At 33.8% G+C, this 20909-nt stretch overlaps 1 protein-coding gene across 2 annotated transcripts in view; it reads left to right on the top strand.

The window, feature by feature from the left end:
• Nucleotides 1-20909, top strand: part of GRID2 (glutamate ionotropic receptor delta type subunit 2) — a 1124557-nt gene that overhangs the window by 738154 nt on the left and 365494 nt on the right. For both annotated transcript variants that reach the window (XM_069485505.1, XM_069485506.1), the window contains one exon: nucleotides 734-853. In XM_069485505.1, the coding sequence (XP_069341606.1) occupies nucleotides 734-853 (120 nt within the window). The remainder of the gene's footprint in view (nucleotides 1-733; nucleotides 854-20909) is intronic.

Below are 20909 nucleotides of genomic sequence, written 5' to 3'. Positions count from 1 at the left end.
TTAATAAGCAAAAATTTTAAGTTAGACATACTTTATAATTGAAGTGACTCAGAATGTAATTTTCATTTGTAAAATCCTAAAAAATATGAAGGCTGATGAACTTAACTGAGAAAAGAATGATAAGAAAGAAGTATGACCTACATTGCCATGTGTTGGAAAGTGAACATCTGTCATGTTGAAGGAAAGATGAAGCTTGGAAATCCCCAATGAATCTCATCATCCAGCAGTACCAGTCAAGAGCAAAAAGAGATCTCAAGCCTAAATTAGCTTTCTTTTACTTTTAATTTGGAAAATATATTTAATTTCAAAACCATGGAGCAAAGAATGTTATTGAAACTTGTCTCCAGAGTAGAGTTTACACTGTCCAGAAGCATCTTGTTTTCTGACTAATGGACCCATGCAAGTCACAAGGTGTGGTGGCAAAAACTCTAGCCTGGAATGTAGTCTCAGTTCTATCATGGTGTCATTTTGAGAAGCTATTTGACTCTTTGGGTCTAAATTTCTTTGTCTATATGACAAATAGGTGACACTGGATTAAGTGATTTCCAAGATTACTTTCAACTGTACTCCATTTTATGCTGTGTACCTATTTAAAAATAGCCTGTCAATAATTGCATGCTTGAAATATTTATTTTATAGATAGAAGTAGAGTTCCTAGCACTTTCTCTTATGTTTTTTTATTATTATGTTTTTACTTCTGAAATTTTACATCAGTATCTGTTCTCTTCTTTAGGGTGGAGTTAATGGGTTGACTGGAGAGCTAGAATTTGGAGAAAATGGAGCTAATCCCAATGTCCACTTCGAAATTCTTGGAACCAACTATGGAGAAGAGCTTGGCAGAGGTGTTCGCAAAGTAAGACCAGACACACTGATAAATATGCTTTTTCCAATACTGTGGTTTTGCTTAATTGTTCTCCAGGAAACATAATTACAGGACACATTAAAGTCTGCATTGTAGTTTGAAAGAGAAAGGAGAAAGAGAATTATGCATTAATATGACATTAAATACTTAACCAAAAGTATTAAGCAACAAATTCTATACATGCCTTAGAATAATTAAAGGGAAAAAAGTAATCTGATATTGGCCTAGGGAAACGGCATCATCTTTCATTCATAATAGTAATCATTTTTATAAAGTAGTAAATTTAATATATATAGAACGTGTAGCTGCTTGGTTTTAACTTTTAATATGCATAATATCAGAACAGCTTGGATAAATTTCATATAGTTAGTCTACTGTAAAATATGACATTACAGTATTTTAAGCTCTATATGTGTCAGGTAATAAGTAGAAAATAGTTGGCAGAAAATGTGCTCTTGTTATATACTAAAGATCACATGTAAGAAGCAGCTAAGTGCTGATAAAGAATGTTTCATGAAATACAGGGACAATGCCTTCCTCAAGGAGAAATATTAATATAAAAGCCCTTGGAGAAATGGCTTTTCTGTAGTTTGGATTTGCTATTTTTATATATTTTTGGTAGGGAAAAAGCTAAGGAAAATGAGTGTGTATACAGAGCGGATGACTATAAATTTCTAACTGTACGAGTTCACCGTATTGCAGGTAAGAGGCTCCTCAGTGGGTTTCTTTCCAGTGCTGGGATGTAAGATGCAGAAAAACCCAGACAAAATGAAGTCAGGAGTTATTCTTATCAGCAATAAAAATTTCTCAGTGAATTTATACTAAGGGAGTTGAAGCTATCTTAATTTGTTTTTAATTTTTGTTTTATACCCAATGATAGTTTAGTGAATTATTTTACAGGAAACAACCATTACTATGGTCAAGAAATAGAACACACCAAACATTCTAACCACCCCCATATGCTTCTCCCTAACTACATGCCAAACTTCCCTTCTTAGGTAGTATAATCTGGAATCTGAATTTTATGATGCTTTTTATTTTACATTTTAAATACAATTTTATAAATTGTTTGCATTTTTACATAATATAATTATGTTTTGCAAATATTTCACCTTATGAATGGACTCAATAGTGCATATATTCTTTTTTCTTGCTTCTTGTGTTCAACATCACATTTGTGTTAATCCTTGTTACATGTAGTTGCAGCTTATCCATTTATATTGCTGTGTTATTTTCTAACGTATGAATGTTTCATAGTCTGCTGTAGTTTGTTTCCCTTTTTAGACTATGATAAGCAATGCTGTCACAAATATGCTTGGACATATATCTCAGATATACACTCTTGTATTTATGCAAGTATTTCTGTAGATTTTGTATCCAGAAATAGAATTGAATATATTGAACTTCACTACATAACATCAAACCGATTTTCATAGAGATTTACCAATTTACATACTACCAGCAGTGCAGGCAAATTGTGTTGCCCCACATTCTAACCAAATATGGGATTTGTAAGACTTTTAAATTTTTATTGATTTACTGGGTATATGATGATTTAACCTCATGGTTTCAATTTACATTTCCTGACTATAAAAAAGTTCTGCATCTTTTTCTGCTCTTTTTAGCTCTTCAGATTTCTCTTTTGCTTTTCATGATTGATTTCTAGGAGTTACCCATATATTCTGAATATTGGTCTTTTTATTACTTAATTATATTGCAAATACTGCTTTCCTCCATGTGGATTTTATTTTCATGCCATTTAAAGTACCTTTAAATTTAGTAGAATTATTAATTTTCTTCCTTATGATTATTGCTATTTAGTCTTGTTCAAAAAATCATTCCCTACCTCCTAGAGTAATAAAGATATTATGCTCAATTATGTTCCAAAAGTTTTATAGCTCTGCCTTTTAAATTAATGTCTTTTGTCTACCTGGACATTTTCTTTAATATATGGGATGAGAAAAGAGTAAAATTTTACTCTTCATATAGTTTTTTGGGGTTTTTTATTGAATATAGCTTAAATACAACAAAACACATAAATTCTAAGTGTACAGTGGGTTTCAGTAATCGCATTCACCAATGTGATCACCACCCAGGTCAAATTAACATTTCTCACACCCAGAAAGTCCCATCATTCCTGTTTCCATTCTTAGAAACACATTCAGTTGCTTGTTCTGGAAGTTCATATAAAGGGATAATGTAGTACATACTCATTCATATCTTCTTTCTCTCAACATGTTTTTTAAGATATATTCTTAGTTTTGTGTATCAAAGGTTTTGTTTATTTTTCTAAAATTTATATTGCTGAGTGGTATTATAGTCTATGCATAAAACATGACATCTTTTAAAATTTCATTTTCTGTTTGTTGCTGTGGGAATAACATTGATATTTTATAATGATTTTATATTTAACTCTCTTGCTCAGATTTTTAATTCTAATAACTTATTTGTAGATTCTTGTGAATTTTCTGAAAATTGTCTTATCATCTGCAATTAATGAAAGTTTTGTCTCTTCCTTTGTAATGTTACACTTTTTTATTTTTTCTTGCCTTAGTGCACTAAGACTTCTAGGACGATGTTAAATGAAAATAATAATAGTATGCATTTTTGAATCATGATCAATGTCAGAGAAAAAAATTTTAACATTATACTACAAAATGTAGTTTTTTTATTTTTTTTTATTACCTTAGATTAAGGAATCTCCATAAATTCTCGATATATATATATTTTATACAAAAATTAGGTTTATTTAAAATTATAATTATGTTTATATTAATGTTTTTGACTGAGGTTGCCTAAAATTATTCTTTCTGTTGGATTTTTATACTAAGGTTTTGCCCGCCTAACTTGAGTTAGTAATGAGAAGCACCCAAGAACAGTACTCAGTACATCAAAAGATGTTGTAATTAATTATGGTTAATGAGAGAAATCTCAGTGGAATGTAAATGCCATATGTTTAAATAGCAATAGTAGAAAAGTAAAAGGGAAGATGAAGAAGGGTACATATTTAGGTGGTGGTAATGAAATGGCTTTGTGAAGTTGAGGGAGAAGTTTTAGTATGTATATTTGCATGCTCACAGACCAAGCCAGTAGAGAGAAAGAAAATGAAGGTAAAGGAAAGAAAGGTGATCATTTACAGAAGTCCAGGAGAAAGAAAGAGAGGATTGAATCGAGAATTAGATGGAGTTCTTAACCTTAGGCATGAGGGACATCATTTTCCAGAGTGATGAGGGCGAGAGCGTAAGGAAAGATTGATGTGTGTGCAAGTCTTCGTGCTTGGTGTTAGGAAGTTAAGGGAAGTGTTAAGAAATAGATCATCTTTTCTTGGGGAAGTGGGAGGTGAGATTATCTGCTAAAAGGGAAAAAGTAACAGAAGACATTGGCGATAATGAGGCTGGAGATCTAAAGACAGTGAAGAAGTTTTGAAATAGCTGCTGTGGCAAACTGGAGAAAGCTGACGAGGGAACATGAAAGAGGCCAGGCAGGGCTGCTGGTTCATTTGAGGTCAGAGATCCAGAATTCACTGCAGCACCAATCTGCACAGTTGTGTATGTTTGCCCAGCAGCATTCAACAGCCTGAGATAATTTGAATTAATGTAGGCTTGGGGCTTCATGAGGTTGTTTTTGTTTTCTGTTGTGTTGTTTTGTTTTTGATAGCAGGACAATGCAGCGGTGAGGTTAAGGGTATTGGCAAGAGCATGGTTGGAGTGACAGAGCATAAAATCTAAATTGGATATGGATAGCAATGAAAGCAGGAGGTGGCTCAGCAACAGGGAGGAAGTATGGCTCAAGAGCATAGCGTGTTTTCAGCACGTCTGATGAGCCTGTGTATTAATATGGATTAAATGAGAGAGACTTGGAGCCAAAAAATTATGTCTGGGGACAGGGACATAATCTGAATTCATGATTCCAAGGGTGGATGGGTTCCAGGCACTCACCAAGTAATGCTTGTGAGGATGGCAGAAGAGGGCTTTATTTAGCCTTCTAAGACCAATGCAGTTTAATGTAGTTCTAAGATCTAAGTAGTTTCTTCACTCTGGTCTGAATTCAAAGTCCATAATTTGTTATTTCTGCCATTAAGGTGACAATGAGTCATATACATTAATTAGCTTATGTATACTTTATTCTTAAGTAATATTAAATAACTCTTGAAATTATTTAATTGTTTATATTTCTGTGTTCCAAATCCCAAACTGGATTGAAATTCTCCTATAAACTGGCATTATATAAATATTATTTGAAGGACACTATAAATATTTACTTGATGGTGCCTTATACATTGTTAACACTTAAAAATTTTTTGTATCATTTTGAAAATTTTAAGCATTCTTAATTCTTAAATATTTGTTTTTACAACTCGAATGTTTTTCTACTAATTGGCCATTTTAATTAATTACTGAATTCATAAAACTTCAAATCTAGCTCTCAATTAATTTTAGGACTGTTAGGAATTAGTTTGTAGATTGCCAACTTAATTTATAAATGGGGCAGTTCCTTTGTACAAGCATTGACACATATAATAATGTTTTCAAAGACACTTATCAAGGAAAAACATTACTATGCGAATAATTCCAGTGCGGATTTACTAGACGCATGTCCAAAATTAAAGTTCCACTCCCGGTTTCTCCATGTCTCAAAAAGAGTAAATGGCTTTCCAATTGATGAACTGTCAAGTTGTCAGTCTTTATTCTGCTGCCAGTGGCTAAGTGTATACAATGCCCGAAGCCTTATCACCTTGAGCAGGGATACTGTCAGATCTCATAAACTAAGCAGGGTTGTGTCTGCTTGGGATTTGAATGTGAAATGTACCAAGGATTCACAGTCCCAAATTTTGGGCTAGTCTCTGCCATCCTGGCATTGTATGAATGAAGGTTTCATTTTTCTGAATTTGGTGAGAATGTGAAAAGGGTTATTTAATTTTCACTGCTGATCAAAATGAAAAGCTTTCCTGCTTTGATTTTTTTTTTACGTGTTTTTTTCACTTTGATGTAAGATTGTGTTTGAGTCAATAGATGGTATATTCAAGGTGTTAGCACATTGTACGTTCCTTGAAGATAAATTCAAGCAAAACTCAAAGCCAAATTTTGAAATCATGAAGATTTTCTATATCTTAACCCTTGCCCAAGAATATGATTATTCTTGTTTCTGTTCATTACAATACAGAATTTCTAAGAAAAAAAATTAATTTGGGTAATACCATTCTTTGAAATCATCTAAAATTAAACTTATTTTAAGAGGAATTAAAAAAATAAAGATTAAATTAACCAGCTCTACTTTTAAAGAATCAATGTGTGTTTTTCTTTAAAAAATTCTACATAATAGCTTTTTTGCTTGTCTGAGTTTTCTTTGTTTTGTTAGGTTTGCCAGTGCTGTTCACATTTTATTGTGAATACTGAGTTTCAGCATTAAAATTTAATACTCTAGATTTAATGTCTTTGAACTTTATCACAAACAGGAAAATAAGGCTAGGAAAAGTAGATTAAAGCTGGTTTCATAACCAATCTTAATTGCATAGTAATGCTTAGTATCTTCATAAAAGTGTTTTCTCATAAGTTAATGAAATAAAATGGTACAGCAGAGATATTTTAGCTACTAGGTACAATGGTTTCTCAGATATACTTGGAATCTTTCCTGAGGTTTTACAACTTTAAATTCACAAATATAAAATCTGCTTTGCATTTTTGGGCAAACCTAATGTACTATTTTTGCAAAGGGTATTATAAAGAGTGTCATTAGCCCATTTTAAATGAACTGAAATCTTTTACTACCTTCTACTTAGAAGGAGGAAAGAACTGCATTGCCTTCAAATGGGCAATGATTAAATATTATACTGGTATCTTCAACATGTATTTTTACACTGATTTTTCAATATCTAAAATGAATTCACTTTTTTGTATTAGCCTGCTTTATGTTTCCTTATAGTACTTTTTACAAACTGAAATTATACAGATACATACAATCCTCTTATATGTTTATAGGTATATGTAAATATAATTAATTACTTTTTTATAGTCTGCTTTTAGCTTCATGAGGCAAGAACTTTTGTTTGTTCCCTGTTATATCCCCTGATGCATGGCATATACTAGATGCTCATTAAGTATTCAATGAATGAATACATGTGCATACTGCCATAAGGATACATAAGATTCTTTTCTGCCTCTGTAAGTTTAACAGTCATGTTTTTCCTTTATTCAAATGAAAAATAATAAGTATTTGCACTTAATTAGAATGTTAGTGTGTGATTATACTCTTTCCGTCTTTGTACCCTCAATGCCTATCAGAGTTGGACACGTAGTCACCAAAAATATAATCAATGATTTCAACTGTTATTGAGATATATGTGTAATTTATTTATAAGAATTCATAGAGAATAAGTAAATAGTGAGTAGTTTGATTATTCTAAGCAACATGGAAAGACCCATAAAAGTACAAGTTCATTAGGACTATTGGTATTTGTAGTTCAAGATTATTTTTTAACAATGAGGCTGTATTTAATATGCTATAGTGGAAAAAAGTGTGTTGTAGCCTTTGCTGTCAGGCACACCTGGGTTGAAATACTGACTCTGTCACTTACTGATTGTGTCATCTTTGGACTTCTAAACAAAGAGAGTTTCAATTTCTTTATCTGTAAAATGTGAATAATATTACTAATACTTATCTCTCAAGATTGTTGTAAAGTTTAAGTAAAATTATGTTTCTTTGTTACATAATGAGGGATAATTAAAATAATGCCTATTTGCAAATGGACGGTATGTTATGTGATTAATTTTCAAGCCAACACAAAAAATACAAAGTCTAGTTGCTATTCTGACAAAAAATTTCTATATGAAGTGGAGAAAGTAACTTTATTTTAGGTGTGATTGACAGAACATTGTACTTGACAATCACAGCGATAACATGAAAGACTAGTCTTTTTGTTTCATTTAATGTTCTTTCTGACTCCAAAATTCTGTAAGTTTCTTAATCAAGGATTGGGAAATAGAGTTACAATTGTATGGAAATCTATTTGTAGAAAATCTGCTGGTAAACCTAGTCTGCATAAACCCAGTCTTTATAATTTAAGCCCAGAATTGGAAAATCTGCCATTTTTATTTACTGTCATATTTCTAGCAATGAATTTATGTCTTGGAAGGTTTATATAATACAGAGAATCTAGAAAATGCTGTGAATCGACAATATGTTGTGAACACAACAGCTTTTATTTTTTTCCTATCTTCTTTTATATGTAATATACAATCATGATGATTTACCTCCATCAGCTTTTATTCTGATGTGTCTTCAGAAAATATATCGTGCCATAAAGTCATGTGATTGATATTCAGTCTACTATTTTATAAAATTTCCATTGTGTCAGACTCTCAAAATTATTGATCTCAGCAGTCTCTTGATGTGTAGGGGAGCTCTGAACTCTTGAGAAGTATACACTGTGGTCTAGATTATTTCTGCTTCTCAGGGAGCCCCTCTGCTATCATTGCAGAGCAGAGAAAATAACAGATATATCTGCTGATGATCAGGGTTACTCTGACTTTCTGGAAGAGTTAGGTGCTACTTGGATTGAGATAACCTCTGAAAGAGTTGTACTCCAGGTAATCAGCATTCACTGCCTCTTGGAGAGAAAAGGAGCTGTCTCTGCTGGTGATTTGGATGATACAGACTTCTCCTCATAGAGTACAATTCCAAGTCCAAGTTTTAGTGGGAATAGAAATACCAACTTTTATGGAAGAACTATAAAATCTGAACTGTTTACTTTGTGTCATGCTGAAGTTTATGTGGCCGCTTGACTGGGCTAAGGGATGCCAAGATAGCTGGTAAAATATTATTTCTGAGTTGTCTGCGGGCTGTTTCCAGAAAATATTAGCATTTGCATTGGTAGACTAAGTAAAGAAGATGGCTCTCAAGACAGTGGGTGGATATCATCCGATCTGTTGAGGGCCTGAATAGAAGAAAAAGGTATAGAAGGGATGCATTTGCTACATGTTCAAGCTGGGATGTCCATGTTCTCCTGCCCTCAAACATGGTCGTTTCTGGTTCTCAGGCCTTCAGACTCTAGCTGGGAATCACACCAGAGGCCCCTCAGTTTTGGAGCATTAAACTGAGACTGGTACTTACACCACTGGCTCCCCTGGTTCTTAGGCCCTTGGTTCTGGACTGGAACTAAACCACCCACATCTCTGGTTCTCTAGTTTGCAGACAGCTGATCTAGGGACTTCTTAGCCACTGTAATTGTGTGAACCAATCACTCATAATAAATCTCTTTACATGGTACATATTTATATTTATATATACCAATGGGTTTACACATATATACTTATATATCCGTATGTGTGGTATGTGTGTATGTGCGTGTATATATATATATATATATATTTCTGTTTTTCTGGAGAACCCTAATACATTTGGTAGAGATTATTTTACCACTTTAGACGAAAAAGCTAATTGTGAAGGAAGTAGCTGCTATTGGCATGCAGATTCTCAGGGAAAGTTTACAGACATGTATGTGCTTCTAAAGAGGTTCAGGGAGTCTATGATATCATCTCTAGTCCGCATGCTGAGTGTTGGTGGGTTAAGAGTTCAAGACGATACCTGATAGGAGGCAAGGTTTAGTTTCCTTTCTCCTCTACCAGACAGAACCCACAGTGGTCTGTCTTTAAAAAAGGTCTTAAGAAAATATTGTGTCCCACATTGGGACACCATGGAATCTGCATCACCCCAGCCTCCAACAGACAGACACAAGGACACACACACACACACACACACACGACACCAATGAATTCACCAATGTGATGTGGTACTGACCATCCACTGAACAACCTCATTCCTATTTCCAGCCACAAATGTTATTTAATGTCAAGGGCCTAGTACTAGGGTAGTAATTATTAAATGAATTTATATTAGAAATATGGAGAATTAGGAAACATTTACTCATATAGGTACTCCTTTGTTGAGGTTTCACTGTCCTGATTGAATTTTAAGTGGCAGATATCAAAGGTATTTCAAAGAAGTTGTGTGAATGAGCTGACAATGGCAGGAAAGGGTCAAAGAGTAAGTAAGCCATTTATCTCTGTGTGTGGAAACCCACACCAGGCTAATATATTATACAGTGACATTCATGGTATAGTAGGGTCAGTTGAATCATAATCCCAGGGGTTTGTCATTGCACCTCAGATTCTCTGCTTTCTCTCCACTCTGAATTTCTTTGTAGGCCATTCAGTATTCGATTAAACATCTTTCTTGTTCTCTCAGGTCTGTCTGGAGTCCTCAAGGAGATTTAAATTCTTTTAGCAGGAACTGGGTTTTATATAATTGGAAAGACTATAAAAACTTGAATAGTTTTGGGCATTAATCTCACAAAATTTGCCAACAACTTTCACAACTCGTTTGGCAAGGGAGTGTCTCTCATTCAAACTAGTGAATATTGTGTCCATGTCACCATGAATAATTGGAATTGTAATCATGACTTCTGGTTACTGCTGCTTATATTGCCTCCTTCCTGTCTTTTTTTTTTTTTTTCAGTATTTTATTATTCTTCTTCACCAGGACACCTGATCCACTAGAGCTATTTAGACACCACTGACTTTAGTCCTAAATTAGCTGTTTTATAGTGACTGAAAATGTTTGATATTTGTTCATTTGTTTTTAATAGAAACTATGGTATTAAAGAAACTTTCTGGCGACTTTAGAATGGCTGGGATGTGTACTGTCACCCCTTTTAAAATTTCTGCTATTAATTTGGGTACTGTTTACTCCAAGGTTTATTTTTTGACAGAAAGGTGGTATATTGCAATAAAAATAGACAACATGTATTGTTTCACTTCCAGAGAGAAAAATAATTGATTTTTATGCTAAAAACTGAGCCAAAGACAGGAACATGCTGTTTGAAAACTGGCCTCCAGCCCACAAAGCATGGAGACTATTAAAACATGGTTTGAAATGGACAGCATGTTTCTCATTATATTCCTGGTTTTTGAGGGGAGGATACTCAAATGCACAGTATTTTTACTGAGGTTTTAAACCTATACCCACTGTTAATGTAATGATGTCCTTATTTACCTGTTGGCAAATATTTCTGAAAATTGAGATGGTTCCCCTTTAATCATGCTCTCCTTTGACAATGTGTGCAACTCTAGGACCTTGCATACAATAAGCATTTAAATCTGGCTATGAAAAATGAAATCCAATAACATTTATTTTCTCCACATTAGTTGTATAGTTGTGTGTTTAAATGTTTCATATGTAAGATTCTTGGTGTATTTTGAGGGAAGAAAATATTCTCAAAGTTTATCAAAAGTAGGCAAGTAATTTAGACTTTGGTGACAAAAGTTTTTTGTTTGTGATTTGAACTAGAATCTCCTCTCTAGAACGAGCATTCTATGATTCTTTCACTCCAATACCACCTTGTATTCATAAATAATTCTGAAGCCCTACTTTTTAAATGGCAAAACAGTTTATTTTATTTTCAGATATTATCTATGACACTAGATCATACAATTTGTATCTTATGTGTTTTGTTTTTTTTTTTTGTTTTTTTTTTTTTTTGTTTGTTTGTTTTTGAGACAGAGTCTCACTCTGTTGCCCAGGCTAGAGTGCCGTGGCATCAGCCTAGCTCACAGCAACCTCAGACTCCTGGGCTCAAGCAATCCTACTGCCTCAGCCTCCTGAGTAGCTGGGACTACAGGCATGCACCACCATGCCCAGCTAATTTTTTCTATATATATATTTTAGTTGGCCAGATAATTTCTTTCTATTTTTAGTAGAGACGGGGTCTCGCCCTTGCTCAGGCTGGTCTCGAACTCCTGACCTCCTGACCTCAAGGGATCCACCCGTCTCAGCCTCCCAGAGTGCTAGGATTACAGGCGTGAGCCACCGTGCCCGGCCCTTATGTGTTTTTAAACAGGACTATACCATGTCAAAATAATTTGTAACCATATTTGTAAATTTTCCAATTTTAGACTAGGATAAAAGTATCTAAAGTAATTTTATCGTATGACAATTTTACATATAATAACAAAACTCAAAATTCTTGCCATAACCAAAATTTTAATATATGAAATGTGTCTTCAGATTATCTCCTTTGGTAAAGGTTTAAAAGTGAAAAATCTGAAAAAAAAATCCTTAACAATTGTAGATTTATTAGTTCTGATTTTCAAAAAAGAATATCAGATAATTTTTCTCATAAAATTTAGGGTTTACTTAGTTTTTAATGATGAATAATTAATTTAAAATAATTTACAGTTAAAGATTTTCATATTATCAATAAGGTCTTAAAAAACATAAATGTCCACATTGTTTCTCACCTAGGATTCCTGGGATTAGCAATCATGCTGAAACCCAAATATTTACTAACCATTAAATAAGAATATAAATGATTGAAAAACTAAAAAAGAAAAATTAAAGAACCACGTCTATAGCTTCTATAGGAGCTTAAATCAACAAATATATAAAATCTGAAATTTTATCAATTTTTTGTCAAATTCCAAAGAATTCTGGAGGTGGAATTTTGTCAAATTCCAAAGAATTTTTCAAGGTGATGGTCAAATATTTTTATTCCAAAATAAAGCCTTATTATTAACTTGTATAGTATTATTCCTATCAATTATTATGTTATACAACTTAATATTATATATATATGTTCCCTGAGTTATAGTACATTCCCTGCTTCTTTTCCCTACACTTTTTGTTGAAGCTACAAATGTTATTTTAAGAAATTGTTACTATGTTTAAATTGTTAGCATTTTCACTAGGGCCTTAAATGTCTTTTTAGTAAATTCTCCATGGATTTAAAGATAATCTGTCAAAGTTTGTATAGAGTTCTTTCCAATATGCAAAATAAATGTTTGGAAATGGAAATGCTCTTTTGAGAAATTAAAAGCACTTTTATTAATCATAGTAATTCAGATGCAATAAAGGGCTTTTATATTTATTGGCAGTGAACCTTGATTTTTAAAAATTCAGTAAATATACATTTTCAGGGTTATTAAACTCCACTGTAACAGTAAAATAGCATTTCTGGATTTTTTTAATAATCAAAAGTTATAAATGAACCTCATTTTTTAACATAATCCCACAAACATCTTGGATTAATAGAGATTGTGCTCTGAAATATTTAATTTAAATGTGTAAATATTTAGTATAAAATGAATGCATCTAGCTGAATATAATCATCCTGAGTCAGTTACTTGATGCTCTTGAAGAGAAAAGCATGTATCTACTGAAAATGTTTTCAAGCAAAACTTAATCAGAACCTATGAAAGGTTTTATTACTCTGCAGTACCTGAATAAAAGTAGTTTTGTGGTTTTAAATGGAAATGTATTTGAAATGCTTTGCTTGAGAATTTTTTCTTTTGATTCTTTCAAGGTTGATATGAATCTGTATCCCAAAATGAAATGAGAAATCTTTCAGTCCCAGTCTCACGCATTTTAGAATGTCTGATTGTAGCCAGTTAGAGCAATAATATGATTTGAATAAGTGCACTTTCATTAAACAGGAGACAATGTCTTTTTAGGATTGTGGAAAAAGTTGCATATTTCTTCCTGTCATGTAGAAAGTATTGTATTAGTGTATGCCTTTTCCCTCCAGTGAAAATCAGAAACTGGATAAATATTTTTGGCACAAAGTAATTACAATGAAGAGATTGGGTTCTCATCCCATGTGATTTTTATTTGTTGAAAATCGTAATAATTTTAGTTTCATCCTCTTTACCTTTCTGTGATTCCAGCATTCTCAGTCTCTTACAAACCAACAAATAAAAACTTCCAGTTTCCTAAATGCCATTTCTCTTCCAGTTGTTTTGTTGATGTTAGATAAATTAATTCTACAATAGTCTCTTCTATATATCTTATGTCTTATAATCAAGTTAGTTGTATTAGTTGTATCTACTTTAAAAATGAACACATGAATGTTTCATTTATTCCTAAACATACCCCAGTTTTTCTAAGTAGGCAATATTTTTTTTTGTTCATCCCAAACATTTCTAAAGGACCATAAAATTAAGAAAAACTTAGCAGTCATTTGGTGGAACATCTTTATCTTACATATATTATAGATTTCATGGGAATGGATTAGTTCGCTCAGGAGTGGGTTGTTACAAACCAGGATGCCCCTCAGACGTTGTGTCTTTGCACATGTCCATTTCCCCTTTGACCTTCCGCCATGTTCTAATGCAACATGAAAGCCCTCACCAGAAGCTGCACAGGAGCCAGCATCACGCTTCTTGAACTCCCCAGATTGCAGAACCATGAGCTATTAAACCTCTTTTCTGCATAAATTACCCAGTTTCAGGTATTCTGTGATAGCAACACAAAGTGAACAAAAACACATTGTAAGTATGGAACCAATCTTTAACTATATTTATAGTTTTGTAGTTATTTTATAGCTTATTAAATTCCAAGAAAAAAATCTATTTAAAATCACATATAAAAAATTTCTCACATTTCCATATAAAATAACACCAATTCTATCGTGATTTTCTCTTGAAAACCCTGGCTACTAAAATATGAAAATTTTTGGCTCCATTCTTTCCTACTCTTTTGACTTTCTCCTACAATGTTTTATGTAATATTTCATTGTTAGCCTCATTTTTTTTCTTTCATTCTTCACATTTTATTTTTTGTAGTAGAGGTAATATTTCCATTTATTTCTTCACGGCCTTCTTTATCGTTTTTAGAATGACAGCCACATTTTATCTCTCTATGAATTTGGCATTAAGTTTTATTTTACTGTTGTTAACAGAAGCATATTTTGATTAAAAATAAATTGATGCACTTGAGAATGAGTTGAAATTTTGGCCATCTACCTAAATATTTTTCTGTAAATATTTTAGGCTTGGTGGGCCCCGTTGCATATTCTTCTTTGTTTATGTTGTATGTGTGTATGTGTGCATTTTTTACAATTCTTTAAAAAGATAAAAGATTTCTTAGCTCAAGGACCATACAGAAACATAGGTTGCTGATCCCTGATCATATTGACGTGGCTTCTGGCTTCTTCCACAAAGGATATTAGGAGACTTGGGAAAATAAAATGCATATTACAAATATTACAATGAGTAATAAAGAATTAGTAAATAAGGGCCGGGCGTGGTGGCTCACACCTATAATCCCAGCACCCTGGGAGGCCGAGGCATCAGGATCACTTGAGGTCAGGAGCAAGAGCAAGAGATGTTTCTACTAAAAATAGAACAAATTAGCTGGGCAACTAAAAGTAGAAAAAATTAGCCGGGCGTGGTGGCGCATGCCTGTAGTCCCAGCTACTGGGGAGGCTGAGGCAGGAGGATCGCTTGAGCCCAGGAGTTGGAGTTTGCTGTGAGCTAGGCTTACACCATAGCACTCTATCCCGGGCAACAGAGTGTGACTCTGTCTCAAAAAAAAAAAAAAAAAAAAAAAAATTAGTAAATCAATAATATATCGAACAAAGTCAATGCCTAATAAAGGAAACCTAAGAAACAAAAATATAACAGTATATACTAGAGTAGCCCGACATAGTTACTATACTTGAGCTTAAGAATGTGGTTCCAGTAGTTCAGAAGCCCATACAAAAACTTGCTCAGTTACATACTTAGTATTAGGAGGATAAAACAGGCCAGTCCCTCTTCTTAGCATTCCTTTTTAAAATCAGTGTCCCACATAGGACTTCACCCTCCTCAATAGCTTTGTAAACCAAATGCAAATATGGCTGTTTTGAAATAATCTTTTCATAAAAGCTGAGAACATAACTGTGAATACCCAAGAAGGCAGTTAGGGAGAGTATTAAACATTGTGGTCCAAATATTGAGTCTTTATGATTTCTAGGCTAATTCAGAAAGAGAACATAATATACCTTAAAATTGGATATTTATCAAACAATTACACACATATATTTCCCAGTGTTATTTACAGGGAATTTTAAATCATTTATTTTATCTAATTATAGAAGAATTACCAAATCCTTATAAAGAAATTAGGGGGAAGAAAAGAAAAATCATTCATACTCTTGCTACCTTGAATAAAACCCCTGTTACTATTTTGGTGATTTTTCCTTATTTTACATAAAAATTGTAACTATAGGGTTGTATTTAGTTATAACTTCAATTATGCAAATTTCCTAATAATTTTTATCATCTCATATTTTTGTATGGTATTTTGTAAAGAACTAAATGGATATTTTGCTCCAAAATAGCTGAATAATTTTCTATATATTGAAAAATCTGCCCTATCCCTTTGATTTGTGATGCCTCAAGTTGTTACACATTACATTTTAAATATGCAAAATCTTAGTATATTATATTTGGATTAAATAGAAAAATTGACTTGCTTTCATGTGTTTGTTTTCTCAATTCAGTTTCATTTGCCTTATAATTAGTAAATCATCTTCTCGGAGTATAGCTGATGGTCTTGATTTTTAAATGTTGCAGATTTTTTATTTTCTTATCTTTCTTTTTAGATATTGGTGTGAGTCATTTGAAAAGGCAGTGTCAGAAATAACTATTCATATAAAAACCTTTGCAAAAAACCAACCATGTTATCCTTCAAAAGCAGGTTGCTACTGGTTTTGACAATGACTCTACATCATTATGGGGAAATATGCTTATCTTAATTGCTATGAAATGGGAGCATAAAAGTCAGCAGAAAGTGGTTTCATGTCATTGAAATGAATTTGTTTGTTTTACAGCAGTTCAGAAAAGAGTCCCGTTTTGTGTTGCTTACAATTATTATCTTATCTGTGATGACCATTCTTGCTGAACTTGTCTTTTGCAATGTTATGGAAATTCAGATTACATCCAGGTAGCTAATGATAAGGAGTTTATGTTAAACTCAACTTTGGCACAGGAAGAGTTTTTGTCCACAAATTCAAGGACTTAGTAGTGGTTATTGAAATGTGTAAACTAAATGTTATTATTTTGGGCTTATTTATAACTTTGGCCAAATACAATATTGAATACAATGCCTCCAATTATTCTTCATTAAAGAATGCACTAATAACTCAGTAGTTTAAGTAATTTATAGGCAAGGTAATATTTCTGTCACCTTAAGGAAGTTGACTTTTTTATTTGACTTAGATTATATCATGATTTTGTCTGAGTTAAGATCATAACAAAATTATGGTTAACAAGGTGAAGATTGGACTCCTTTGGGATTTAAACAGTGGAAAAATAATCTTAATTGTTGTTTCAGTGTAAGCTTTCTAGTGAAACAAGCAATATAAGAAGATATTTTTAATCCTTAGACTGAAAAATCTTTTGGGTGTATCAAATGTGAAGCATTTACACTAAGCACTGAAAACCTAGGATAAATAAGCTTCGTGGATGACATCTGGCTTCTGTGTTCCCACAGTTTCTTTCTTTCCTGAGACATGCTTTCAGTGCCTAGGTTTATTCAGAATATTGGGCCCGAGCCCCCCCCCCCCAAAGACTTAGGTTTGGGTTTTAAAATTTTTTTGATAAAATTAAATTTGTGTAAATAACTGGCAGTATCTTTAGGATTCCATTTTGTCTGGTCTGTCATGAAACTGTTCAAAGCTCATTTGGGTTTTAGGTATCTTTGTCAAATCAGGAACTAGAAAGTAAGGTCCACATTTGCCTGCAGTTAAGACATAAAAACTATTTCAATTTGTCAAATGTTTTTTTTTAAAGTCCATTTACAGAAGTTGGGGATGGATGTTCTCTTCTGCTTACAAGATTTAGGAACTGGGCATGGTGACTCAAGCCTGTAATCCCTTCACTTTGAGAGGCCAGGGGTTCAAGATCAGCCTGGGCAACATAGTGAGAGCTCATATTTACCAAAAATGAGAAAAACTAGCTGGGTGTGGTGGCAGTGCCTATAGTCTCAAGTGAGGTGGGAGCCACCACTTGAGTCCAGAAGTTCAAGGCTGTAATGAGCTGTACTCCATGCTCAGGCCATTGCACTCCAGCCTGGGTGACAGAGCAAGACCTTGTCTCAAAAGAAAAAAAAAATTAGAAAATCTCCTCTCCATTTAACTTTTGTTTATTTCCTAATCTCATCTAACCACATTGTGAACATTCTGAAGAAGCACCTTATCAAACGAATGGGAAGTGATTGATTTAGAGACTATAGTAAGTCCTCACTTAAAGTCATTGGTGGGTTCTTGGAAACTTCAACTTTAAGCAAAATGAAGTATAACAAAACCAATTTTACCATAGGCTAATTGATATAAACAAGATTTAAGTTCCTATGGCATATTTCTGGTCACAAAAGCATCACCAAACTTCTAAGGAAGGACCCAGAAGAATTCTAATATTAAACAATGAAACAAACGTAATATATATATTTTAAAAAGATTAACATAAACAAGTAAGATAATTATTTATCCAATTTTAGTGAATCAGTGATGGCGGTTGTAGTGGTGGTAGGTTAAATGAAAGAATAAATGTTCGCAAAGTGAACGTTGTCAGGTGCACCTCTTCCCACCATGCAGTTCAAAAACAAACTGAGAACTATGGCAGGCTCAGTGAGTGCTTTTGAACCACATTGTTTTTGATTGTGCATTTGTAAGTTTATTGTCTACTTTACAATCATTTGTATGCATTCACTCATTCATTTTCCAACCTTCTTATTCCAGTGTGGGGTCTCTGGTGGCTGGAGGTTATCCCAGCAGCTCAAGGGAACAAGGTGGGAACTGACCTTGGACAGGACACTATCCCACTGCAGGGTACACTCACAAACACCCACCCTCACTCAGACTGGGACCAAGCAGACACTGCAGTTTACCTAACATGCACATCTTTGGGACCCAGGAGCAAGCTGGCATACCTGGAGAAAACCCATGCAGACACGGGGGGAACGTGCAAACTCCACACAGTGGCCCCTGCCAGGAATCAATTTTTTTCTCATGAACTTTGTCATAAAATGACATTGAACAAATGATATTATTCGAAGACCTGATGTATACACATACCAAACTATATTCCATACAGGGATAACTAAAATGGAGTCTGTAACATTGCTGCCTGTGAAAGAGAAAAAAATATCATCCCTAGACATATACCATAAGCCATGTGTGTTGTTTTACATATTGAGAACAGCACCACCATTATCTTTCTCACACACATATACACGCACACATATACACACCATGTCCCCCACCCCAATGCACCCATACACAGTTCAAAGGGTCGGGCTTATGACCTAAGCTGGACCATGGCATCCCTCACACCAAACCCATGGATTAGTTTAGTAATGAACACATCGCTCAAGGTGTATCAACTTGAATTCTTTTCCACAGTTTCTGTAAGAAAAACTTGTTGGATAGAGATCTCTTTCCTCTTGATCCTAGGCTTTAAGAATAAAAGCCCACAGGTACCTGTGAGTCTGGTTCTTGGAAATAATCAAACTGACAGAATAAAGCCAATTCAGAGAGAAGGTGAGCAGCATAGAGACTGCAAATACTGTTTGAATTCCTGGATCCAGTTCTCCAGTTAAATTTGGGTTTCTGTGTCTGCAGCTAATAGAGCTCTCACTACCACCTTGTCACGTAAACTGTTTAATTCATTTTGTATGTGCATTTGGCAGGAGGTTTGTAATTTAACCTAGTATGGATAAAAGACAGTCCTCTCTAAATCTATTTCAAGAAAGGCCCTGGACTCCTACCATCATTCCTGATATTTAGATATTGTTATTCATTCCTTCACCCAATAATATTCGGAAAGTTTATTGAGCTCTAATTAGATATTCTTAACTGTTCCAATTCTCACAACAACCATATGAGGTATATCACTTTAATATATATACCCTTCACATATATGCGATAGAGTTTAATTAACCTCTCTGTAAAAGTATAGACTCAGTAATCAAACTTGAGTTTGTTTGATTTCAAAGGTGAGTTCTGAATCCCTCTACTACTTTGCCTTTCTTCCAGCATACATACCGTGTGCCAGTCATGGTGCTAAGCACTAGGAATGCAGGGTGACCAAGACAAACATAGTTTCTGCTTCACAAGGCATACACTCTAGTGAGGAATATACGTGAATCAAAAGACAACCTTCACAACTGTCTTAGCTTGGGCTGTCGTAACAGAATACAGTATACTGGTGGCTTAAACAACAGATATTTATTTCTGCGCAGTTCTGGTAACTGGAAGTCCAACATCTAGGTTTCAGCAGGATTGGTGTCTGGTGAGGGCTGTCTCCTTGGGTTGAAAATGGCTGTGTGCTCAAATGACCTCATTTTTTGTGCATTCGTGGAGAGAGAGCAAGCTCTTCTGTGTCTCTTCTTACAAGGACACTAATCTTATTGGATCAGTTCCCTACCCTTATGACCTCACTTAACCTTTATCGCTTCTTCTAGGCCCTGTCTCTAAATACATTGGGGGTTAGAGCTTCAACATATGAATTTTAGGGGGACACAAACATTCAGTCCATAACAAAAACTGTAAGATAAATACTCTTTTAGGGTAAATTCAAGCCTTTTCAGGACTACATTATTAGCTCAACTAGGCCCTCCTGCAATGATTTTCATAAAATAGAAATAGATTTCAACAAAATATAAATTTTATAAGTTTCTGCCACTTCTTACATGTTCCATTTCACCTAACTCAGGCTAGAGGGATCACAGAAGGTATAATTATACAAATAAATATATAGAATATTGTGGGTCAAAGATTTATTAAATTATAGCTAGATATCTAAACTAACGGCAGGTATCTTGGCTGGAAAAATACAAAAGCACCAAGTCAAAGCACATCCATCTTCTCAGACTGCTGAATTAGGATGACAAGGAAGAAATGCTAGTTGCATAATCCTGGTAGCCCAGGGCTGATTATGTTAGATTGATGGAGAGCTGAGTGAATGGTTCTTTCTTTCCTGTATTTATTTTCAAATGATAGGAAGAAATACAAGTTTTATGAGTAAACACCATAAAACTATGATAATGATTAGATGTATTTCCTGAAATCATATCTCCTGCATATATCTAATTTTGAAATGAAAAAGAAAAATTAACATGTCACCATATTTTAATTCAGAGTCACATCCAGACGTAGTTCAAGAAAATTTCAGTCAATGCTAAGAATACTCTGGAATGTTCATGTCTGGAACAAAATTATGGTCCGCCTAATGCA

This window comes from Eulemur rufifrons, chromosome 13 (genome assembly GCF_041146395.1).
Source record: "Eulemur rufifrons isolate Redbay chromosome 13, OSU_ERuf_1, whole genome shotgun sequence".
Lineage (NCBI taxonomy): Eukaryota > Metazoa > Chordata > Mammalia > Primates > Lemuridae > Eulemur > Eulemur rufifrons.
The sequence above is the reverse complement of the archived record's forward strand: the minus strand, read 5'-3'. Positions and strand labels throughout refer to the sequence as shown.